This window comes from Panthera leo, chromosome D2, assembly GCF_018350215.1.
Source record: "Panthera leo isolate Ple1 chromosome D2, P.leo_Ple1_pat1.1, whole genome shotgun sequence".
In the NCBI taxonomy this organism is placed as follows: Eukaryota; Metazoa; Chordata; class Mammalia; order Carnivora; family Felidae; genus Panthera; species Panthera leo.
This window is the reverse complement of record NC_056689.1, coordinates 46,872,487-46,899,019: the sequence shown is the minus strand read 5'-3', so window position 1 is coordinate 46,899,019 and position 26,533 is coordinate 46,872,487. Positions and strand designations below refer to the sequence as shown.

The window sequence follows — 26,533 nt, the reverse complement described above, 5'->3', positions numbered from 1 at the left end:
AAAGAAGCGATTATTGACTCTTTGGCTTGCACTATGAGAAAAGAGGTGGTTTTAGGGAGTTTGGAAAATACATTTGAGAGACAAGATTATGTAACAGGAGTAGACTCTAGAGGTTAATTATCTGAGTTTGAATCTTCATGTTGGTGATCTTGGCCAGGCTACTTAATCTGTCCCTATTTTTCTTTAACTGTGAAAAAGATTAAGGCAGATTATAGTATCTGCCTCATTGGGTTTGCAAGGAGTAAATAAATTAATACAGGTAAATTGCTTAAAACAGTGCCCGGCACACGGTGAGCATCAGTAACTATTAGTTGTTGTCATTCTTTAGTATTTGTTTTCTGACTCTGAGTTTAAAAAATATATACATAATATGGATGTTTGTATGTGTAGTTTGAAAACACAACTGGTCCAGAGCTAGTCGTTGTTACTCAAGGAGGTGATATGTGACATAGGGGTTAGAAATCACAGGCCATGGAGTCCAGTGCCAGAGTCTCACCTAGTAACCATGAGATTCTGTACATCTTTTCATCTGTAAAATGAGGATCATAGCAGTACTTTGTTCACAGATGGTATGAGGATTACAAAAGATAATATGTCTAAGATATTAGGCTTATGTCAGGCAGTCAATAAATATTAGCTGCTCTTATTTGCATGCCCACCAGGTAAAACATTTACTACAAAGATTTCATCAAGTTGGTAAGAGGTCTGTGAGAATCATGAAGAGCCTATAAATAATGATATCTATGAAAAGGTGTCCTCTTTCTAAAGTAAAAGGCAGTTTAACAATTGGTATTAGTATGCATAGCCAGGTCATTAGCTATTATATACTTAGTTTTGTTGATATTAGGCTTTTTTTCCCTTTCATACATTTTTTATTAATATGATAAGGTCCATTTAGTGATAAAAAAGTTGTACAAATATAAGCACATTGTCAGTAGTTGTTTTGGGAGAAATCAAAAAATATTTCTCCTTTGAATGCACTAGGGGGCACTAGACCTCTGCCCAGGGGGCATTCTTCAAACTTCACAGCCTGCTCCTTGCTTCTGAGTGTGGATAGGTGAGGATTACACTTTGCTTCCTCACAGGTTTCTCTGTTCTAAGGTCCGTGTTCCAGATCATTCTTTTGTGCCTTGTAAGGCTTGATTTCCACACTCCTTGCTGTGCTAGATATGCAGGACATTGTTCCCTAAGTGGACTGTGATAATCTTAATCTTTGCTGATGGTATGGGTGGAATAGCGTGATGGCCTTCTAGACTAAGGAGCTACACCTAATTCCTGCCTGCCCAAGATTATAGTAGGTGTTTTAACAGTTATTTTGTATTCATATATAACCTGCAATTAACAAAAATTTCTCAGTTTTACTTTTTTTGTGTGTAATCTACCAATAATTAATTGTAAGATAGCATCTGATATGCATGTAGTATATAAAAAAGTAGTTTCCCAAGGGTGTAGTACATATGTTACCATTTAGTGCTGTGTGAAACTTTTATTTGATTCATTTTGTGGCAGAGGAGACAAATGCAGTGGTGTTAAATGATGCTTCTAAAGTTCACACCTCTCCTTGCCAGTTAGAGACCTGAAATGCAGCTCTCTGCCCACATCTGGTTTTCACTTCTCAGTGGGTATCTTAAATCTGTGTTTTTTACTGGGTTCTCCGTTAGGGGCTGCCACCGAAGTCTGAGGAACTGTAGGAGTTAGAAAACCTCCCCAGTGAATAACGTACTTCATTTTATTTGGTTGCAGCTGTGATTATTACATATGTAGATTAAAGAAAAAGATGGTGGGACCATCAAAAACATTATTTCCTTTCTAGTATTGTCATTGTAGTTTAGGGCTAGTTAAATTTTTTGTTTTCCTTTCTCAGAAGATGAATTCTTTCATTAAAAAGTTGAATCTTTTGCCCACCCTTTTCCACCTGGTCCTATAGGGAAGCTTGGATGCAAACTTGGGGCTTCTGATTCTTCCCAAGATCTGGTGTGCAGAAACTAGTGTTGTTACAAAGTGAATCCACTGGAAAACCCAAAACACAATTCAGGACTTGAAAATAACTTACAAAATTTTTATTAATAAAGGAGTTTCCTTTCCTTTCCTGTCCTTTTTTTTTTTTTTTTTTTCCTCCTTATACAATCAAGAATTTCTCTGACTTTGTCCTTGTCATGCCTCATTCTTTGTAGTGGACCTTACTCATGTTTACCTAGTGGATGTATCTAGGAGTAGTTCTTTAACATCATAAATGTAGAAAGAGCAGGCATGCAGCAGGAGGTAGGCTGTAAATGAGATAGAACAGGACAATTCCTAGAGTGCTTGGGTGGCTCCATTAGTTAAGTGTCTGACTTTGGCTCAGGTCATGACCTCATGTTTGTGAGTTCAAGCCCCACATCGGGTCTGTGCTGCCAGCTTCAGATTCTATGTCTCCCTCTCTCTCTGCCCCTCCCCTGCTCTCTCTCTCTCTCTCTCTCTCTCTCTCCCTCTCCCCCCCCCCCCAAATAAACATTAAAAAAATTTAAAAAGAACAGGACTTTTTTTTTTTTTTTTTTTTCTGAGACACAGAAAGAGGGCACAAAGTGAGTAAGGGGCAGAGAGAGGGAGGAAAAGAGAATCCCATGAAGGGCAGAGAGAGCAGCAGGGCTCACCCGAAGCGGAGTTCGTGTTTACCCAAAGCGGGGCTTGAGCTCACCTGATGCAGGACTTGAACTCATGAACTGTGAGATCATGACCTGAGCCAAGTCGGATGCTTAACCGACAGAGCCACCCAGGCACCCAGAATAGGACAATTCTTGAACTCATTTTTGAATGACCCACTTTGACCATTTTCAGGCCATGCTTCTGTCTGTGATGTCTTCCTTATTTCCAGCCCAATTCTGAACCTCATTCATTCATTCATTCATTCATTCAGCATTTACTGAGTATTTGTGTTTAGGTGGGCATTACACTGGTCTCTAGGAGTATGACTAAAACAGTCTGTGGCCTCAGGTGTCTCCCAGTCTAATGGGGAAGATTAGATACGATTTTCAAGTGGTGCTGAACACTTGGTGAGTACTCTAGTAGAAACACCAGGTGTGTCCAAGGTGCTGTGGGGTTGAGAAGGCACCTGGAGGACAGGACACCTAACTCTGATCGAAGAAGGCGTCTCTGGAGGCACGGCTTGGGCAGAGGTCTCAATGGTCCATCTGGGGTGGGGATATATGTGTTTGGGGGGAGCTTGGGGACAGTACAGGAATGCAGATAGCACAGATATGAAGAAACTGCAAGGTATGGCATAATGGCAGTTAGCTGTGTTTTTCCACTTATATATTTTAAACATTCTTGGTGTTCGGGAAATTCTTTGAAAATAAATAACCTTAAATGGTGGCAACTAGCTCTCAGGTGTATTCTTAGGGTTCTGTTGACAAGGTGCCCTAGCAACTGGAGGAAGTGTTGTTCCTGGTATAGTTCAACTGGTTAGCTGTGCCTTGTTGCCAGGAGCCTGGCCCTGGGTCCGAATTGCTTCTGACAGATCATTATTGTGGTATCAGCCCCAGGCCCCACAGCCTGGGCCAGGTTCTCATTCTTGCATGAATGTAGCAAAGCCAGGGAGCATTTTCTCTGCCTGCATCTGATTGGAATTGTAAGTTTATGTTTATTACTGGGTTCTTTTCTAAGTGGCTGCCAGTGGAGTCGCTAGCAGGCTGACTGTGGCAGTCCCGCAAAGAGTTAGAAACCCTGCCAGGGAACACCAGGCCCACTTGCTTTTATGTGGCTGCAGCTGTGACTATTACATGTGCGGAATGTTTTTAAATGCGAGGATAAAAAACATGGAAAAGTTATTTCTTTTCCAAAAATGTAAATATTGGACTATTTACTGCCCCCTTCCACTTTTAAAATCCATTATCTGCCTTACTTATTGAAACACCGAATTTAGACGTTTTGGGACCATATCTGATTTTTAAGATTTTAAATCACTGGAGCCCAGATCTTAATCTTGACCCATCCCCAACCAATTTAAGTCCTTCTGTATCAATTTTTTTGTTACTGTCATATAAAAGGCAGCCATACTTCATGACAGTTTACTGTTTACAAATCTGTTACAGAATTTCTAAATTGAAGTATTCCAGCAGGTATCTTCTGATGGGTAAGTGTGTTCATGCATGTTGAGCATGGTACTCATAATTTCTGAGCATCGATTTGATTAATAAACATGGTTTTTGTTCACACATACTTGTTGAATTCTGTTAATAAACACTGGTGGTGCATTACCTTATCACAGATGGATTATATTGGGTTATATATTGCCTCCACTTCCTCCTCTGTACATGAACATAGTAACAGCTCTGAGGATTGTGAGTTTGTGTGAGGATTTCAGTAAGCAGATATGATTACGTGTAATAGTGTAGTCATTTGTTAAGCACTTACATTCTAGGCTCATGCTAAGTGCTTTACATGTGACGCCTCATTTAATCCTCCCTAAATCTAGGGAAGTAGATGCCATTGTTCTCCCCATCTCCTACTTGAGTAGACTTAGGTGCTGAAGAAGTGAAGTTACTTGCTGAGGGTTAAAGAACTAATAAATAGCAGTCAGGATTTGATTCTAGACCATCCGGGTGCAGACTTCTGTGTTTTGGCCTGTGGTTATTCTGTGTGTTAAACCCAGTTTATTCATAACACAGAGATCCCTTTACACCTGCTGACCAGACAGGTCACCCGGCCTGCCAGGTTGCAGGACAAGCAGGTTGAGAGCAACTTTAAGACTCTTGATAGCATCTAGGATGGGAAAGGCATCAGGTGAATGTGATACTTCTCCACCACCCCCCTCCCCGCCACCCCCCCCCCCCCCCCCCGTCCCCAGTCTGCCATGTGGTCCTTCTTGTCCATCAGCACTAGGTGCTGCACTGTTTCAATGGGCACTGGTTAGATGGTCAGAGGTCTGTTCTGGCTCCAAGCCCCATGAGGAATTACTGCTTTATATAACAGAAGGATCGCTTAGACTGAGCCGCATATGCATGTGGTTTTATAACTCTGGTATTTTCTGTCTTTAATATGTGTGGATGACTCTGCTGGGGCGATTTGTCTTCACAATGGTACAAATACTTGTAGGCAATAATGATTTTTCCCTACCATCTTTAGTCATCCTTTAGCCAAACTGAATAAATGTTTGGCTCTTCTCATCTTTATGAAGCGGAAGGTACTAGAATGCAATAATTTCTGTAGTGGCTAATGTGGTTTCCTAGGTGCTGTGTGCTGTGGAGACATGATGCCTGTACATTTTAGGAGGGAGGAGAAGGAGGAAGCTGAACCCTGTTGACACAGAGTGATGCAGTGGGAAGCTTAACAGTCCCAAAGATTTACTGGCTGAGTTGAAGGAAATAGCTGTTATCTATCAGCGGAGTTAAATATGTGATACTCTTGTATGTAAAATATTCAGTGACCTTATGCCAAACTTGTGAAACCAGTATCTTCTGGTGTTTTTCTTTTTCTTCCTGTAAAATTATCTTTGTGTAATTGCAAAGTAGAGTATTTTTAAGTGGATATAATTTTTGTGATTCTTATGAGTTATCTTTGTGTAATTGCAAAATGGAGTACTTTTAAGTGAGTATGGTAATTTCTGTGATTCTTATGAGTTTTGTATTATTCATAAGTTTACTAAATAGAAGTATCTTTTGTTTTGCAGATGTTTGTTTTTGAGTTCTGATAGTAAGGAATTTGGATACTGAGGAATATCTCATGTGAAATTGCTTGCTTGCTAAATTTCACATAGTAGGTAGCAAGAATCCAAATATATACACAGGGAAATGTATGTACATTATTTTGATTTCTTTTTTTTTTAAAGTTTATTTCTTTATTTTGAGAGAGGGAGAGGGTGTGCATGTGCACTTGCGCAAGTCGGGGAGGAGCAGAGAGAGAGAGAGAGAGAGAGAGAGAGAAGGAGAGCGGGAATCCCAAGCAGGTTCCACACTGTCAATACAGAGCCTGATGCTGAGCTCGAACTCATAAACTGTGAGATCATGACCCAACCTGAAACCAAGAGTTGGATGCTCAACTGACTGAGCCACCCAGGCACCACCCCTCATTTTGGTTTCTAAGTTCCAGTAGTGGGTATACTGATCTACCAGGGTTTTTTATTTAGACTTGGCACTATTGACATTTGACAGGTCACATTTTGTTATGGAGGACTGTCTTGTACATTGCAGAATGTTTAGTAGCGCACCTGGCCTCTACCTGCCAGATGCTAGTAGTATATCTCACTCCTCACAGCAGTTGTAATGACCAGATATGTCTCTAGACATTGTCAAATTAACTTGGGGTAGGGGGGAGGATGGCCAGATTGCCCCTGGTTGAGATCCAGTGCTGTATACCATTGCACTTAACTAAATTTGTAGATACTAGGAAACTCAGAAGAAGATCAAAGCTGATTATAGCCACTAAGGGGCACTTCATTTCGTCAGTTGCATGGAGATAATTTTTAAGGAAGAAAAAAAGAGAGGAAAAGATTGCCTTTAGAAGTTAGAGCACAAAAAGGTCATTACAATTTTTGTATAAAAAGAGTATATTACATTAAACTTCATGGCTATGTGACCATTATTAGGCTTGGCTATAAGCTGCCTCTTAAATTTGCTGTTCTTCTCTGGAAATTACCAACAGTGCTTATTTGTTGGTACTCGTAGTGCCCTGAAGGAGTTTCAGATCATCAGCTAGTTCTTCCTTATTGATCACAGTTAAACCTCAGGTAGCCCCTTTGTTACTTGAAGAGTTAACATCCTCAACAAAGCAAGAATTTATCAGAGGATGTACTTGAAGGTCCTCCAGCAGCTACCTGGATGGGATTGCCTGTCACTCATGTATTTGGCCTCCTGTGCTAATTAATACGGAACACAACATTGATTTAAGTGGACAGTATGTGTGATATTATTTCCACTTTCTCATTTACATTTCCTCACGTATTCTCTTAGCATTCTTCCATAATCGATGGCGGATAAATGTCTTCTTATATATGTTACTGTTCTCATTCCCTTCCTGTGAGCTTTTGACTTTGAAGGCATTTATCTATATTGCTTTATCCTATTCCCACCATTTTGTGAAATTCACATTGTGAGCTGCATGCATGCTGAGCAAGGTCATCCTTTTATTTTGAGAGTGAGTAGAGTGTGAGGCTTTTGACGTTTGTATGTATATTTTTTAATTCATGACACCAATATTCATCATAGTTATTTGGATACAGAATTAGTCTGGTTAAATGGCTGCACTTTCTCAATAGTCTTGATGTTAAGACTTTCAGATCTTTAGGGGCGCCTGGGTGGCTCAGTTGGTTGAACATCCAACTCTTTTTTTTTTTTTAATTTTTCTAATGTTTATTTTTGAGAGAGGGACAAACACAGAACCTGAAGCAGGCTCCAGACTCTGAGCTGTCAGCACAGAGCCCCATGTGGAACTTGAACCCACGAGACGTGAGATAATGACCTGAACCGAAGTCAGCTGCTCAACCTACTGAGCCACCCAGGCGCCCCTAAGCATCCAACTCTTGATTTCAGCTTAGGTTGTGATCTCATGAAGCATGAGATCGAGCTGAGCGTTGGGCTCTGCGCTGACAGTGTGGAGCCTGCTTGGATTTTCTCTCTGTCCCTGCCCTGAGTGTGCGTGTGTTCTCTCTCTCTCTCTCTCAAAATAAACACTTAAAAAAAAGACTTTCAGATCTTTTGACATTTTTTCGTTACACATACATGGCATCACCCTTCTGAAATATAAATACTCATCTTATTTTTTTAATTTTATTATTTTTTAGAATTTACATCCAAATTAGTTAATACATAGTGAAACAATGATTTCAGGAGTAGATTCCTTAATGCCCCTTACCCACTTAGCCCATCCCCCCTCCCACAACCCCTCCAGCAACCTTCAGTTTGTTCTCCGTATTTATGAGTCTCTTCTATGTGTTCCTCTCCCTGGTTTTATATTATTTTTGTCTCCCTTCCCTTATGTTTATCTGTTTTGTCTCTTAAAGTCCTCATATGAGTGAAGTCATATGATATTTGTCTTTCTCTGACTGGCTAATTTCAGTTAGCATCATACCCTCCAGTTCCACCCACGTAGTTGCAAATGGCAAGATTTCATTCTTTTTGATTGCCGAGTAATACTCCATTGTGTATATATACCACATCTTCTTCATCCATTCATCCATCGATGGACATTTGGGCTCTTTCCATACTTTGGCTATTGTGGATAGTGCTGCTATTAACATGGGGGTGCATGTGTCCCTTTGAAACAGCACACCTGTATCCCTTGGATAAATGCCTAGTAGTGCAATTGCTGGGTCGTAGGGTAGTTCTATTTTTAGTTTTTGAGTAACAATTCATCTTATTTTATATCTTAAAAGCATCTTATTACTAAATTTATAACTTAGATTTTATTTAGTGGAAACATTTTTTCTAAGTTAACTGTCAGTCCTTTGATACTTCTGATGCCCCCTCATATGTTAATCTGATATATAGCAGTTTTGACCAAAAATTTGTTTTATGTTCAAGATACTATGCTGTTTTATGCTATGGCTATCATACCTTTGGCACAGAAATAGTGATTATAAACAAAATCTATTTTTTGTTATACTGTCATTATGGAGATAGTTATATTGAAATTTTCACTGAGTCTTTTCTAGAATTAAGTTCATATATCTTAGGAACTAGCATAGAAATTTCCCTTTAAGGTATGCCAGGAGAGGAACAAGTAGTTTTGATAATGAAATGGGACCTTCCAGAAATATTTCTAAAGCAGCTGTAATAATTCAAATAAGAATTGAATTGAGAAAGAAGGAAAAGAGAATTTTTTTTTTTTTTTTTTTTTTTTTTTTTTGAGTATCAGTGTTTTGGCTAATGATGGTAGTAGAAAGCTAAAAGACCATTCTAATTTTCTTCTTTTTCTTGTGCATTATCTAGAACTATATTCTAATCATGCAACCAAAATAATGGAAATATGATTTTTATTTTCATGGTAGGAGATGGAATAAGCTGAGGCTGCGGGACAAAGAGAAGTGCCTGAAGCTTGAAGGCGATTCTGAGGAGAGCGATGCCGAGTTTGACGATTTTAAAATCCCGGGTTTTCTGTTCAAAAAGCTTTTTAAGTATGTGCTGTGTGTTCTTTCCTTTATGTCTGTCATCAAGCTATTGTGTACAAATTAATATTTCAGGAATTACACAGTAGTTACCTGTGGACCCTTAAGGTACTTGCAACAATGTATTGCAGATACGGATACCATCAAATGAAATTTTAGCCACGTGCTGCTCATTAAAAGTAGATGATAATAAATTGACTAATGTTCACATTGGGCATGTTTGTAAGCTGCTGAGTCTATGTGGACCTGTCTCTGCAGCCTAGAAGCAACACATTTAAAAGCCATCTCCATTAGATTATTTTTTTGCTCTTAGTAAATTTAAGGGACCAAATCTCTAATTTCTTAAGTCAGATTAAGTAAGAAGAGATGTATATTAAAATCAATATTGGGGTGTGTTTTTTGTTTTTGTTTTTGTTTTTTTACTTCTGTGTAGAAATAAAAAACTATTGAGAGTAGTATCTAAGTGTTTTATATTGTACCTAAGGGTAGAATACTTCTGAGCTGACCAAATGTGCATCTAAATATTTTATGCAGATGTTGTTCTAATGTCAAAAGAGAAGGTATAGGCAAATACCTTTAGCATTAAGTTGCTATGTGAGACTATGTTTCATGTGTGAAGTGGCCAAGTGTTCCAGATAACTGGGAGCTGTGTGATAGATGTGTGCCTGTAGCCTACCTGGCCTGGGCCAGTCTCTTATGATGAATGTAAATACTGAGGCACATTTTCAGTCTCATCACTCCTGGGATTTACTTAACAAGATAATTTAGGAAGGCTTCTTCAATGCATAGAGGAAGTTAAACCATTAAATAGCTTTCTGTCTAGTAGCATCACTTGGTAGTTGGGTGCAGGATGTGAACTTAATTTCTTTGAGACAGTTATGTTTAATCTCCTTCATAGATTCACCTGTCAACCGTGCAAGATCTCTATTGAAAATAGACAATCTCTATTGAAAACTTGTGCAAGATCTCTATTGAAAAATAACATGCTTTTTATCTTTTCTCTCAGAGGTCTTATATTATAGTTTCAGTTTTTATCTCTATGAGGAGAGGGTGGGCAGAAGGAGTTGGGAGTAATTACTTTATCCCACTAATGTATAGGAAAGCTGAAATCCTGAAAATGTGAAGTGTCTTGGTTGGGTTGTCCTAACTGGACAGAAGAAGACCTATGTGGAAATTTAGTCCGGAATCTCCCTAGTAATTTTTGCAGATGAATCATTTTATAGCCCAGAGAGGTGGCTTCTTTGTTTATTGCTTCTCCCACATGAAAATTAACTATGGAAGGGTTCATAAAGACAGCATTTATTGACAACTCTCTTTTTGTCGGCTCTAAAGTGATTGCTTCTTAAGGAACAGGCCAAATAGTATCAGTGTTGTACAAGCAAAAGGAATACCCAGATTATAAATTAAATTGATTTAACAAAGAAGGATGCTTCTACACATGTAGTAAGTGAGTTGGCAAATATGCTCAAGAGTCAAGTTGAGTGCATTTTTGTGAAAGTGTGAGATTTTCTGTTAAGGAAATTTCACAGTCGAACCAAACTTTGATTACTAGGAGCATATAGGATTCAGGGTATTGACTATTAACCCTATAGTAGTTAATGTAAGTACGTTTGCTTGTTTGTTTTAGTCTTTTTAAGAAAAAAAATTGTTTATGTTTGTTTATTTTTGACAGAGCAAGTGGGGTAGGGGCAGAGAGATTGGAGAGAGAGAGAACCCCAAGCAGGCTCTGCACCGTTAGCGCAGAGCCTGATGTGGGGCTTGATCTCACGAACCGTGAGATCATGACCTGAGCCGAAACCAAGAGTCGGGCGCTTAACTGACTGAGCCACCCAGACACCCCTGTTTTAATTAGTCTTAATTGCACATTTCTGGAAAGTATTTTGTGTTCATTTCTCAAAAACAGGTTTTTAAATATTTCATAAGTGTTATTAAACTTCTGTTCCTTTTCTTCTGCTGTATGAGAAAAATTAATAGGATTGATGTGTCTCCATTTTTCTTTGATGATTAAGTTTTAGCCAGGCCAGTTTAATTTTAAGCTGTAGATATATTTTTGCTGTATTTACCGCCCTCTGTGGAATTAAATTAACAGGGTATAGTTGTACACAAGGGAGTCAGAAGGTACAATTATCTATTTAAGTGCTATTTTCTGCAAGATCGTGTTTAACTTTTAAAATTCTGTTTTGAAAATTTGCCCAGCAAATGCATTCATCTGTATAATGTAGCAATCAAATGACAAACTTCAGTCTTCTGACCTGACTTTTAGCCACACTAGCAAATGCAGTCTTGGGTTAGTGTGACAGTGCCAAGAAAAACCAATTATTTGTGGTTATTTGGTGATACTTCAGTCTCATGGGGGAAGCACAGTATAGTCATTTTTTACTATTTTATAATAGCCTGTAAAAAATCTTTAACTTTTTCTGAAGGAGTAATTTTTATATGCTTTTTAAAGGTTCTGAAAACGGAATTCTGTTAACTTACTTTCATTTGAAGTGTGTAATTGTTTACAGTTTTTATTAGGAAATGAAAGCAACAGAACCTTAGTCTGTCAGTGGTGCTGCTGAAACCAGAACCCAGGGCCCCTGACGCCTCAGCCAGCATATGCGGGTGCAGTCTGAGAGCCTTTGTAGAAAGTCGTGATACGACTTACAGGGCCGCCTAATGGAGACTTTTCCTTAAACCATTTCTTTAGTGTTATTCATTTTATAAACACATAATCATATGCTATTCAGGTACCCTTGGAGATTACATTTGGAGGTGAGGAACCACCGGGCACGCTATTACTGCCTCTCCTGGGTCACATAGGATGCAGCTGTCTTAATGCCCTCCCAAACTCCCCTTGGGATACCATGCCGGTTGCCACTTTTTATTCCTTTGATGACTTCTCAAGTGCTCCTCTAGATTTTTCCTGCCTTAAGTTGATTGGCCCCAAACGAAGAGAGGTGTTGCACCCTTATTGGAGGGAGGCCGTGTAGTTTAAAAGTGAAACACTAGAATGATCATTGGGAGATTGAGGTCCCTGCTCTGCCTGGAGGAGCTGGTCTCATAGTTGTTCTGCACCTCAGAAAAAGGAGGTTTGTTAGTATTTAGTGATTCCAATCGTACATCAGTTTTTTGGGGGAGTTTTTTGAACTACATCTTTTTTTTTTTTTCTATTTGGAGAGAGAGAGAGCAGAGAAGGGGAGAGAGAGAAGACCAAGCAGGCTCCCTGCTCAGCACAGAGCCCGACATGGGGCTTGACCCTGCAGCCATGAGATCATGACCTGAGCTGAAATGAAGAGTTGGAAGCTTAACCAACTGAGGCACCCCAGCACCCCTGAACCACATCTTTATCCACAGCTGAAATTGGTCCAGTGTAACTGGTTCACAGCAGCTTTTAGCCTAGATCAGTGTTTCTCATCCTGAGCATTTGGGGCAGAATAATTCTTTGTTGTAAGAATTATTCTGTGCATTGTAGGATGTTGAACAGCATCTTTGGACTCAACCCACTAGATGACAATTATGCTTTACTAATTTTAACAGCCAAAAATGACTCCAGGGATTACCAAATGTCCCCTAGGTAACCAAATAACTCCCCATTGAGAACTGCTGGTCAAGATTATCTCCTAAGTGGAGTCACTTTGGAAGGAGAGGTTCTGGATTTCAATTCTGGCTTGCTCATTTTTTTTTTCCAAGCGGTGTGACTTTTGGCAAGTTATTTAACCTCTGTGCTTTCATTTCCTAACTATAAAATGGGTTGATCATCTTTATGCAGGATGGTTGTGGGGCTATATCCAAACCACCTGGCCAGCTGCCTCCCCAGCAGTTGGCTTCTAAAGGAGTTGGTAGCCATCATTCTCTGTACATACCGTGTGTTAATAGAACTTGTCCTTCTTCCTGGATCTAAAGTTCTTTTATCCATACTAGACTTTACTATGTTTTGATTTTTAATCCTCTTCTTCAGGGGACATAATCAGTGTATATATTAGCAAACTTAATGAGCAGCAGCATTCTTATTCAAAGTTTTCCTAATATGATAGTAACGGCAACAGCTAGAGTTACACTTTTGGAATTGATTTGCAAACTATTGGGGGGAAATTATAACATATAATTAAGAAGAGATTAGATAAGAGTGGTTCAGCAAGGACTGGAGTTCACAGAGAGGTTCTAGGTAGACAGATCACATACTAGACTAAATATTGACCCAGTAAACCAACAAGAAAACCACCTGTATTGTTTCTTTCTTAAGTTTATTTATTTTGAGAGAGAGAGAGCGAGAGAGCATGTGCATGTGCGCAAAAGCATGGGAGGGGCAGAGAGAGAAGGACAGAGAATCCTAAGCAGGCTCTTTGCTGACAGTGCAGAGCCTGACATGGGGATTGATCTCACCAACCACTGGGAGATCATGACCTGAACCAAAATCAAGAATCAGACGCTTAACCAGTGGCCACCCAGCTGCCCCCAAACTGTGATGGGGTGGAGCACTCATAAGCCTTGGTATTTTCTTTGGGGAAAAAAAAAGAAAAAACTGTAGATTTTATTGTCCTGTATGTGTTTTTTGCCTTAGATTTTTTTTTTTAAACTTGGTAATTTTCATACCATTCCATGATATTGTCTTTCCTTCACTCTCAAAAATGCCTCTTGCATTATTCCTTTTTTTAAGCTTCATTTTTAGATTATAAATTATGCCTTTAGTGGAGAAAGGAAAATACCAACTTTTTTTTTTTTTTTTTTTTAGAGGGGAACATATTATTTCTTTTTGTTTTGTACTCCTTATTTAAAATTTTAATAGCTCTGGGGGCGCCTGGGCAGCTCAGTCGTTTAAGCATCTGACTTCGGCTCAGGTCATGATCTCGCGGTCGTGGGTTTGAGCCCCGCGTCAGGCTCTGTGCTGACAGCTCAGAGTCTGGACCCTGCTTTGGATTCTGTGTCTCCCTCTCTCTGCTCCTCCCCCACTCACACTCTTTCTCTCTCAAAAATAAATAAACATTAAAAAAATTAAAATTTTAATAGCTCTGATCTTTTTGTATTTATGATAAACTCCCTGAATCAAATTCTGCTTTAAAATATTAAAAAGATTTTTTGTATTGTCTTTAAACTGTTCTTTTTTTGCATCTGCTAATAATATGACAGAATCATCTGTCATGTACTAATTTTGTGAGCAGCCCTTTTTATTCAGACTTGTTTATGGCCTCAAAATTCAATTAAAATTTTCCTATAAAAAGATAATGTAATTGTCAAGTGACTTTTCAACAGTATATGCTGTAAATTGTGGTGTTCTGTCTTGCTTTTTGATGCTGCTGAGATAGAAAACGTAAATGTTAATGCCTCTTTTTCATAGACAAATTATTGGAACTTTATATAACTAAAGATATGTGAGATTTTTTTCCAGAAAGATATTGAATAAAAGACAATAAATTTTTGCTTGTTTACTAAGCTATTTCTAATGTTGAAAAAGAAATGAAATAGTCCCTAATTACCTCATCTATCAGTTTAATTAGAAATGTGTTAATGTGTTCTATAAAGAAAAATTTGTGATTTTATGCCTAGGTAATCAAAAATGTATGACCTTATAAATATAATACTCATGTAAAACACACATCCGGCATGTTTCTCTGACTGGTACTAGAACCTAGTCAAATGATTAATTCATGAGTACTTTCTGTTATGATCTGTATTATCCACCATTTGCCATTTTCTCTTTCTTGTTGGTGTTTGTTGTTGTAGGTACCAGCAGACAGGTGTTAGGTGGCTGTGGGAATTGCACTGCCAGCAGGCAGGAGGAATTCTGGGAGATGAAATGGGATTGGGCAAGACCATCCAGATAATTGCCTTCTTGGCAGGTCTGAGCTACAGCAAGATCAGGACTCGTGGTTCAAATTACAGGCAAGTGCTCCTCTGCAGACTGTCAGTCTGTGGAGCTCAATTAATATTTCATCAGATGTATTGCTGTGGAGGAGGGTCTTGTGAATTATTGATGACATTTCAATTACAATATTCCTTTAATTCTTTTAGTGGGGGACATCAAAGGAAAATTTTTACGAGACAATGGAGCTGTAGGGCAGGAGAAATTAAACATGTAACACTTTTAATGAATTCCAGGCATTGATGCTTCATTTTGCAGATGAGCCCCACTAGATATTTTGGGTCAATACAGTGTCTAAGGTTAGCTTCTACAAATGGATTGTTTACAAACTCAATTATGTTAATATCGATAGTTTACACAATATGGAATTTTAAATTGGGCATAATACCTTTAGTTCCATTTATTAAATTTTACATTAAAATATTTTGTTCTGGCAGGAGACCAGGTGAGCATTACAGTAAGTGCAAAGTCTATTCATGGGGAAGGTTGGAGCTTTGGAGAAGCCATTCTCCCGAATTTCTTTTATAATCAGTATGCTCGATAGCATTTATAGATAGTGCTTTTTTTTTTTTTTTTTTTTTTTTTTTTACATGAAATTACTTGTCTGCTCACTCTGCTTTCTTCTCCCTCTCCTAATCTTCAAGATTTTTATATCAATTCTAAAGCCAAAGCCTAAATGACTGCCTAAAATGATAGAAAATTATGTTTAGATTGCAATCTTTATTTTCTTTAGGAATTGAAATGAACTATTAAAGCTTTGGTATTCTGAAAGAATAAGCATTTAAACTATCAGTTCAGTGTGTTGGGATTGAAGTATTTTATCTTGAAATACAGTGAGCATTTATTTCCGTATTGAAGCTATAAACTGGCTCTATGTAAATCAGTATTGGTAAAACTAATAGTAGGTAAATCATGTGGGGTATTTATTCTTGAACCCAAATAATCTGAGAGCTCCTTGTATTTGAATAGGTTTATCTAATGGGTAACAATAGCAAGATATCTACCAAATGGTTATGTTGTAGAAACCTCAGACATTTACTAAATAGGGTTTGGAGATACCTTTAACATAGTGTCAATGTGCTTGAAGTCAGCAACTGCAGAAAGTTACTGTCCTGCACTCTGGTTTATCCCCAGAGAAATGTTTAGTAGGGAGCCAAATGCAAACCATACACTATTGAGTAAAGAACTTTTTTTTTTTTTTTTAATCTTCAGTAGTGCTTTATTTTTCTTCGTTACTCTTCCATTAATTTAACAGATCAGCCTTCTCATGAGTGTTACTTAAAGTTTTAGAATATTTTAGGAATATTTATATGACATAAGAAAGGGAAAAAACATTTGGAGATTTAAAAATACTAAATATTTTGTTATTACATGGAGGTTATACCGAAGCAGAGGTTTTGCTTCAAATATTAGAATTCTATTACATATTTTGCTTGGAAAGGTGAAAAGATTCCAGCCCGAGGGAAAAATCATAGTTGAAAATGAACAGTTAGTGTGTTTTCTTCTCTGTGAGTGTCAGTTTAGCATTTTAAAAAGTGCTTTCTGTGTTCTAAATAAGCGCTTTGATTGGCTTGGCTCTGCATGTCTACATGGGTGTTTTTTTGTTTGTTTCTTTCTTTCTTTTTGGATAACTGGAATGCTCCAAGCTGCCCCCGATGGTTTCTAAGACTGTCCTTCTCTCCTTAAATGATATCTGGGGTTTTCTTATTTCCCATCTCTTATCTTTCCTTTCCTTTCTATTATCATGAAACTTGTGTAGAGTCTGATATGCTGGGCCTAGGAAAACTGAGGTCATCCCTGCAGTGTAGTTTTGATCTAAAAATTAAAACTTGCTCTCTGGAGTGGTGGCAGTCCGACGAGGAGGGAAATCAGGGTTAACAGTGAGCAGCAGCTGTAATCACTTAACCATCAATGCCCATATCCTCTGTTTCATAATGAAATAGTGTGGCATGCTGGACTGTAGCCCAGATTGTCTTTATTAAAACAGCATTGGTAGAAGTGGCTTCCCAGGATGCAGTTGTGTATCACCCAAACCACCGGGCCCTTTATGAATAGAGGTGTACTGGGGAGCTCGGTCCCCTCCACTTCCATGTGCCAGACCAAATTGTATCACATTTTCCTGACAAGTTTATAACATGTCCACCTTTGTGACTAGATGAACTTGGAGTTCTTCTTTGTGCTTATGTCCTAAAGAAAAATAGACAAATGGTCACATGAAGTTCTGCATGAGCTGACATTGCTTCCTTGGCTATTTACATTTTCTCTGAACCCCTGCAAGCTGTAGACTTGGGGCCCTGACCTGAGATGGTCTTCGTGTTGCAATTTTATGGTCCATGATCATTAAAACAGTGTAAATCTCTGGGATGCCAAGAAGAAGCTTGATGGTAAAGAAGTTCTTTTGGTTTTGTTTTTTAATGTATTTTGCATGTGTGTTTGGTTTTAAAAGAGGGAGTAGCTTATTACATGCAGCTGTAAAAATCTATCCCAGATCATCATGTATACGTACTACCTTCTCTTCCCGGGGCTGTTCCTGTTATAATGATAGGCCCCCTGAATTTCATGATGGAGAGAAAATAACTTACTTACCTTTCAAACTTCAGTTAATAGAGTCTTGGATATCATTTAGTAATTTTCTGGTTACCAATAAGTGGTCTGAAAAAATTAATGAACTTCCAAAGGTAAATATTTTACTTTGTAATTCCTGGTAAGTTCTAACCAATGTATAGCAGATTTCCATCCTGCAGGTTGAAGTATTTGACTGTTGGAGCTATTGCCTTGTCCTAAACTCATTAGATAATCAATGATAATCAAAGATGAAAGAAATTTTAGCCAGTTTGGTAATTGATGCTAATCATTCTAGTACATTTAGCCTTTTCTTATGCTCATCTCACTGGTATTGAGGATTGGAAAAGGGTGATTCAGTTGATGTGACTGTTAATGGATTTGATTGACCCTTCTGTGGTTCAGGAACAATCTAGGTCTGTTCCTAGATTTCCACTCAGTGTGAAAATCTTCATAGTCTTCTAATAGAGGGAAAATGGCAGAAATTAAAGGGTATAGTAATGCCAGATAGATGATTAGCTAGAATAAAATATTGGCCTTAAATGACAAAGTGTGAGTCATCAATGTAGCCGTTTGCAGAAAGCATGTGATAAAAAGAAAAAATGCTGTATAACTGAATACAGTGTGTATGTATATTCATGCTTACTTGAAAGTGAGTTTGTGAATATTTTAAAGAGGTTTTGGTTGGTTGTTTCCTAATCCCTGCTAAGTGCATATTGATGATAACTCTTGTTCCCCTTGGAGGATGTAAAGAAGCTGGTGCATTTAATCCTTTTAGAAAGGAATGTAGCCATGGAAGAGGCCAGAGCAAAGTCATGCTCTCCCCAGGGAGCTTGAGGTCCTGCATGAGACCTGCCCTTAGTGAGGAGCAGATTCTCGCTTGGGAATTCAGTGAGAAGTGTCAGTCTGTTGTAGCCTCTGACTTCTTGAGACCTTAATATGGAGCAGAGGGGCAGAGACAGTGACTGTAGCTGAAGGGTGAGAGGATTTAGAAGTGGGTGGAGGCATTTTGTCACATTGGAATATAAGGGTAAGCCTCATTTCGGTTATGGCTTGTTTTCTATTAGGTATTTTTGAGTTGTGCAGAAGATTATTTTTAATACATCAAGCACTGTGTGATTTATTCTGAGTAACCTACAAAAAATTTTTTTAAGGTCAGGAATTATTTACTGAGCTGTAGCAAGAAAATAAAAATTACATGATTCCCTAACTCAGAAATCATCTCTTTTAACATTTCAGTATATTTTCTAACAACATTTAAGAAAATGTTTTCATTTTAAAAGGCCAATATACATTATCTCCTGTGGTCTGGGCATTGAGATCATTTGAAGAAGAGGCCATTCCTACCCTCAAGGAGCTTAGGAAAGATCTAATACACATTTACAATAAGAGTGATATGTGTCACGGTAGGGTTAGTATGGGGTCCTGTCTAGTGTGGATATACCACAGAAGGATCCTTAACCTATCTGGAGGGAAAGAGGAAGACCCTGGAGAAGCTCAAGAGCTAAAGCACAAATAGATGGCAGTTAAGAGGGTAAGAGGGGACAAGGGGAAGGTTGAGAGATCAGAGGAGTATGTACTTCGTAGAAACTGGAGACAGCACTGGCAGGTGGAGTGCTGAACCACAGAGGCAGATGTTGGGATGGGGGCAGTGAGAGAGTCGAGGCTGAAGAGGTGAGCAGAGGTCAGATCCTTGTGGTCTCATAGGCCAGCTCAAGGTGTGTAGATTATTCAAGCGCAGTGGGCAAACATTAAAGGCTTTCAAGCAAAGGGATGAGACATTCAGATTTTGCCTTTCTGAAATGACTGTGCTAAAAAGTGTAGTAACCTAGGTAAGAGGTGATAGTGGCCAGAACTGGAGCATTAACAGTGTAGATGGAGAGAAGGGTGCCTTTCAGAGGGATTTAGGAGGTAGACATGGCATGAAGTCAGCATAGGTTGGGTATGGTAGAGAACAAGAGGGACAGATCAGTGAGGAAGCATGCATTTCTAATTCGAATACCTGGACAGTGGGTGACAGTTCCTTTCCATTGGGTTTGCAAACATGGGAGGAGGGCGAGGTAGAGAAGAATGATGTGTGGTGCTGTGGGGACATCTAAGTCAGCCAGCAATTAGACATTCAAGAGTATGGTACTTTGCAGTTCAGGAAAGAGATCTGGGGTGGGGACCTAGATTTGAGGGCATCAGTGTAAAGGGAGAGATTACAACTATGGGGATTAATGAGGTAGCTTGGGGAAAGCATATGCAGTGTGCATCTAGCATCAGATATTCAGCATCCTTTTGGGGCAGAAAAAGGTGGGGGAGGGGGAGAGTGGCAGTGACTCTGCCCCAGAATGAGTGAGAGGTAAGGACAGGCAAAGGGATTGGTCAGACAAAAAAGGGATACTTTTTCCACTGTAACAGGGGGAAAGGGCAGGATGGTACACATGCAGTGAGTTACCTGCGGTGTGCAATGTATCAGGTTATTTTTACTGCCAGTAAGGGAAACCTTATGTTGAGTCCGATGTTCACAATACGTGTAGTATACCTAAGAACCTATGGAGGAGGTGGGCAGTAGACACAGTATGATCAGCAGCTCAGTGATGTGATCAGGGACCCAAGGACTTCAGTTTTCTCCTATGGCCAGTTCTTATTAGTCATCAGGTCTCCTTGCACTGTAACCCAACTGGCCATCAGCCATTGGTAGGAGCACCCAAAAGAGCAAACTCTGCCCCAGCCTAGAATGGAAGTCCCATCCTTACCCTGAGTGAACCAGACTTGCCAGGCCCTGAGTGGAAGAGTGAGCATCGCCAGGGGGTACTGTGTGCTGACTGCTGTGCGTGAACCAGGGTTCCTGCTTTTCCCCTCTCGCCTCAGCCAGGCAGTCATCAGTCCCATCAAGTACATGTGTGGGAAGGAAGAGAGGATACCTAACAAAATGGTGGTTCTGTTAGGAAGGAGAGAGGAGAGATGGATGTTGAGATAGTGGCCACCAGGACCAATCTACCAGCTCTCCGTGTGTAAGTGAGATGGGATGATTCCATAATTTGTTTTTTTAAAAGACTTCTTATGAATATTATCCCAGGTTTTTAAATATTCTTCAAAAATGATTTTAATGGTTATATAATATTCAATCTTATTTAACAAGCTTGTAATATTTGCTATCTGGCCCTGTTGTGAGCATTTTACAGGTGTTAACTGATTTAATCTTTATATAACCCTATATGATCAGTACTATTATTATTCCCATTTTAAGATGTGAAAGCTGAGGTTGAAAGAGGTTAAGTTGATGTGCCCAGGATCTTGCACTTTATGTGTGCAAGAGCACACATATGTGTGCAGAGCTGGAGTCCAGACCCACTGGCTTGTGCTGAATTAAAGAAATGGGATGGTTTGTTCAGTCGTTGTCTTTATGGACGTTTCGGTAGCACTCACTTTTTCCACAATGTAAATATGCTACGGTGCGTATCCTGGTACATAAATGTTTCTTCAGGATTGCTGGGTCAGTGGGTGACTGTCATTAAGCCTCTTGCCACGTAGTGCTCTGTTGCTCTCTGTGAGAACAGTACAGCTGTGCTCGTGGCATGGGCTTTCCAGTGGAAGCGGTCACTGTGGTGCCCTCCAGAGGAGCGAGCAGCACCACGCAGTGAAGGCAGGCTGTGGTGGGTAAAGACTGGCTCTAGGCCTTGCCGTGTCTGCTGGTAACCATGTTGCCTCAGGCGTGCCGGCCTCCAGAGCCCCGGAACACTGCAGCATTCCTGTCCTGCTTACTTTCTAGGGCTGTGCAGTTGATTGAAATTGTGTGAGTGAAAACTCTTCATAGGCTGTAAAGCTTCAAACAGAAGATTCTCTTTGGTTTGAAGAAACCTGTAATATTTTCCCTAATCTGGAGAAGAGGAAAGGAAAGTATTTTTGTTATGTAATTTTTGTTCAGTTTCCATTTACTTTACTCTAGATTTCACTTACTGGGTTTTAACCTCAATAGCTTTTTCTTTAAAGAAAAAATAAATTTCCATAGCTAGGCTCTTCTTTTTTAAACTGTTAGCCTTCTATTTGTTTCCTTTTTTGTTTTTTAGTGCTTAATCACCCATATGCTGTCATTCATGGTTGTGTTTTCTTCTTGGATGTTTTGGGTGCAGGTTCAAGGGGTTGGGTCCGACTATAATTGTCTGTCCAACGACAGTGATGCATCAGTGGGTGAAGGAATTTCACACGTGGTGGCCTCCGTTCAGAGTGGCAATTCTGCATGAAACTGGCTCCTACACTCACAAAAAGGTAACACTATAATACTTCAGTAAATTATAGTTTGCTTGGTTTTAAAGTCTTCCATTTTACATATTTGTTTTCCCTCTGATGCCTATATTTCTCACATGTATGTTCCTATTTCTTTTCTGCATTAATCTTATTGTCACTGATTTAATTTAGATCTGTGTATTTTCAAAACAATTAGGAATGTAGGCTTTATCATTCTAACAGTTCATAGTGGTGTTGAGACATGTTTGTTGTCCAGCAAAATACAACTGGTCACAGGGCACACCACAAGCCTACTAGCATGAGTGGGACCATACATCGGGGCTTACATTAACAGTCAGCCAGCTGGATTTGGGGCATTAGTGGCCTTACACAGTTTAAGGAAAGTGTAATAGAACACCTCATTGGTAAATGCATTTAACGTGCTTTTAAATATATTCTTAGTGACGAAAGAACAATCTTCTTTTTGCGAATTTCCTAATTTGTATTGTTGCTTTTTAGTTAAATTGCTTTTTTGGTCTCTGAATTCTTGGTCATCATGTAAGCATAACCACTGTATTTTGAAAGTTGAATTTCTTCACTTATCTGTAGTTTTAGTCACATTAAAAAGGAAGTTTACCTGTGCTCCAATGGGTAGCATAGAGAGGTTGTATTATACTTCTAAATTCTCATCTCTGACCATCCAGACTCTGCCTAAATGAATAATTACCCTTCTTTGCTGTGGGTTTGCAGGTTACACTATTGACGGGAAGTGGCAGTTTGTTATGAGTTCTTTCTTTCCCAAGTCTTTGGGGCTCTGGAGTGAGCTCTTGTGTTCCCCCCACAAGAGCAGTGTACCTGAAAGAGCTGCTGAGTGTTTGCTTCACTGAGGTGGATGCATGTGAGCCACTAAACTCCACTTTCCGTGGGTTCACCCAGTACCCCTTTCCTCCCAGAGTCCCATTTTGTTCATGATCGTAAGTGGAACTTTTGATAAAAGTAAGTAAGGACTGTTTATAATTTGGTAGCTCAAGGTTGATGAGATGGAATCTTGCTTATAGTAGCTGCTGTTAAAATCAGTCGACTTTGCCCTGAATTTTAAGTGATGGTAACAAACTGAATTAAAATAATTAATGAAGTAGGGTTAATGCTGTGATCAAAACAAAAAAAAAAAAATCCAGTGATTTTTAACAACATGAAAATAACAGTTTAGATTTTTTTTTTCTAGTCAAACTAAATTGTAACTATCTTTTCGTCAACCCTGTAAAACATTTTTGATGCCTTTTTTCACTTGTTTGTCTATTGATGTTTCTTAATGTTTTATGTTGCAAACTCTTGCAGCAGGATTCATTAGTTGATGCTTCTCTTTAAGAGGTACACTTTTCATATGTTCCTCTTTAACCTTTTCTTTTCTTTTGGGATACTGAAGGGCATTTATTCACTTTCACCGTATATCGTGGCTTACCTGCATTTCCTCTTTTATTTTAAACTGAAGAACTGTCTTCATGTAAGTGTAAGGTCTCTGTTGGTGCGACTTGCTTCCTTGTTTGGAGGGCAGAACTTTAAAGAATAGATATTTCACTTTTGTTTACAGTGGTTTCATCTTCTGAGGTCGTTTTGCACACACAGACACCTGCATACATATGAATGTTCATAATTTTTTCAGTGCTTTACCATTTACCAAGGACCTTAACCTGAAGTTTCTTATTTAACTTTTGAGGAAAAGCTGTAGACTTGTGTTTTTCCTCTGACCCTTAATTAACTCTACCATTTCTTTTCCATTATGAAGTATTCCAGATCTCTAAAGATGTAAGTTGTTATGCAAAAGATAAAATCTTTTTTTGCATCTTACAGACTAGTCTTGACTTAGAAACACAATCAGTTTATTACTCATTATTGTTAGTATCAGTTTGTTATTTGTGATGAGGACACATTGAAAATACTTTAAATCCTTTGCACAGACCTTGTTACTAACACTTCCTGAGATCAGAACTCCAGCTGTTGGATTCAAACACCAAAGTGACATTTGATACTTTTGCCCCTTCCTTTTATATTTATGTGTGAAGATCTTTGTCACCACCCCATGCATTCCTGTTGGCTTACAGATAATGTGTTACATTGCAGTACAGTTTATGTTTTTTAATCGTATTTCAAATATTCTGTCATTGCTAGTCTGGCGTCTAACCCAGCATGTAATGCCTAACTTACTTTCTGTCCTTATCAGCTGAGATTCTTTTTCTCCATGGTGGGGCTTTCTGTGTCCAGTAGCTGTCCTATCTAAATGTGATAATGGTGCTCTGGCATAGGGACATTCAGTGATAGAGAAAATACAGAAGAGAAATTCTCTTTAGAAAACTTAAAGTAATAACTCAAGAATTGTTCTACTTATTCAAGTAGATTGTCTTGATTTTCGTAATGATTTGTTGTAGCTGATATGGCGTAAAAATTTAAAAACTAGAAAAAAATTTCATTTAGAGAACAGACATCAAATGATCAAACCATTTCTGAATGGAACGCATCTATCATTCTTCTTCCTTACATTGCCTTGTAGCTTCCCACCTCTCTCAGCATGTGACCCTATATTGTCTTTGTTAATATTGTATTTGATTGACAGCATAATTTAGAATTATCAAGTGCAAACCCAGGAGCCATGCAAAAATATATGTGGCTAATATTTCAGCCAAACAATCAAATCAGATAAAGACATTTTCAGTCTTCTGAATCATCTTTAATGGTCAATTGAAATCTCATCTAATAGGAATCTAAGATTTTCCATTTCTCATTATGTTTCATGATCCCTTTTTTCTAACATAGAGAAACTTGATATGAGTCAATTAGCATACATTTGTTGAATAACTATAAACATGATATTGTACGTATTTGATGCTGTTAGGGCTCTAAAAAATGGATGTGATGTTTTTAACTGACCTTGAAAAGCTAACCATTTTCTTGGGGAAAGAAAATATATGAAAAGATAATAAAAGAAGGCAGTTTTGTGATACTTCTCACATAATTCACAGTGGGTGGTGGCGTCTTTAGCACTGTTATGAAGTTTAATTATTAAGGACCCTTTTTTCAATTTGTTGGAAGATACATAATGAGAAATTTCATGCTTATATTCTGAAACAGTTGTCACTTTGTCTCTCCTACCTTTTCCTGCTACGCAGGATATAGTAATTATGTGGAATATTTTCGATAATTCAAAGAGTTTAATCTCACTGTGACAAATTTGTGGCACTTAGAGGCAGAAGAGTGGGAAATGCAACAATAACTTAAAGGCTCCAAAGCATAAATTTTGTCATTACCAGACTAGGGTTCCAATCTTGGATTTGCCGTTTGATAGCTTTGTGACCTTGGGCAAGTCATTTAACTTCTCTGAGCCTAGTTTGATGTCCTGAAAAATGAGTATTTTTTGGTAATTTTGTGAAGAGTTATTGGGGTAACAGATGTACACAAAAGCTTAGTGTTGTCCTTGGCATGTAACTCAGTTACAATTCTTACTGTTAGAAACAAAGAATGTTGTAGACTCCTTCTTCTCAGTAGTCAAGAAAAGATGCTCTGATGTTTCTGACTGATTGAGTATAAATACATTCTAGATAGAAGGTTCACACTTGCTTTATCAAACACGTTCGTGGGCATTCACTTCTAGACCTTTTTTTCTCACATCCAGGTACGTTTGGCCCCAAATGGAAACAATGAAATAGCATGTTGAAATTCTTTTTGCAAAATGCAAGGTACGATTAAAGAACAAACCACAGGAAAACGTGGCTGTTTGATGAAACTGCCATCACGTGTTTTTAAAAAGGCCTGTTTTCTGGAATGTTAGGAGTCAAAAGACTTGGCTTTTTAACGAGCTGGAAGGGAGTCAAGTAGAGATATAACAGATAAAAGTAGAAAAGGACCACATGGTCCCTCAAACATCCTAAATATTTCAGACCCATTCCAAGTACACAAATTATAACACAAAGTGATGTAATTCCTATTAACTTTGGAGACAGTGTATACACCTGATACAAGAAATGATAGATGCTATGCTTGTTCTGTGAAGTATATTGTAAAATTATGTTGCTGGAGCCCTTTTTTCTTCATTGTCAGCACAAATCCTTGTTTATTAAAGATTTAGCTTGAAGGAAATTTTAATTAATTACAGGTGCAGTAAATCCTGCCCGGGAAGCTGCCGTGCTGTGTTTATCGTGAATGGCCTTCATGTGCCTGTGCTCCACTCCGCTCTCCCCGCTGCCTGACAGTGTGATTTATGGCTGTTGTTTTCTACCAGTCCACTGTTTGCCCTCTAGGAGGGATTGGTCTCCTGAGCCTCCATAATAACAGCAGCACTTCCACAGACATCTTTTAATGACAACAGCACTGCATTCAGTAAGTCAGGCTAATTGCAGATGTACCCTATTAATTGCAAAAACTAGGAGAGGTTACATATTTTACAAGCTTTTAATTTGAAACCGCCCGAGATGATTTGTCTTAAGTGTTTGGATAGAGACGTCCATAATATTCAACAATTCACCATTATTGAAACTCCAGTCTAGGCAGTTATAGAATTCTGAGATTGAATCAGGTGAAAACAAATAATCTTAGATGGTGTTTTTACCCAGTGGCTGTTAAGTGGAGGTTATATTTTCAATAGGGATATTTTTTTAAAAAGATTCTTACTCTTTTTATAAAAGTGTCCTTTTGATTCTTAATCACTGTCATATATCTTCTGAATATGGTAGAAATTCTGTATTTCTATAGCTTAACATTACAGAATTTTCCAAATAAACTTTGATCCTTATACCTGCAAAAGAAGCTGAACATGGTTCCACTGGTGTGTATTTGAGGGGCTTGGC

The 26,533-nt window shown here is 38.6% G+C and overlaps 1 protein-coding gene across 2 annotated transcripts in view; it reads left to right on the top strand.

Annotated features, from left to right (window-relative positions):
• Nucleotides 1-26,533, top strand: part of ERCC6 (ERCC excision repair 6, chromatin remodeling factor) — a 77,880-nt gene that overhangs the window by 23,346 nt on the left and 28,001 nt on the right. For both annotated transcript variants that reach the window (XM_042907829.1, XM_042907830.1), the window contains exons 6-8: nt 8,963-9,088; nt 14,783-14,941; nt 21,602-21,737. In XM_042907829.1, the coding sequence (XP_042763763.1) occupies nt 8,963-9,088; nt 14,783-14,941; nt 21,602-21,737 (421 nt within the window). The remainder of the gene's footprint in view (nt 1-8,962; nt 9,089-14,782; nt 14,942-21,601; nt 21,738-26,533) is intronic.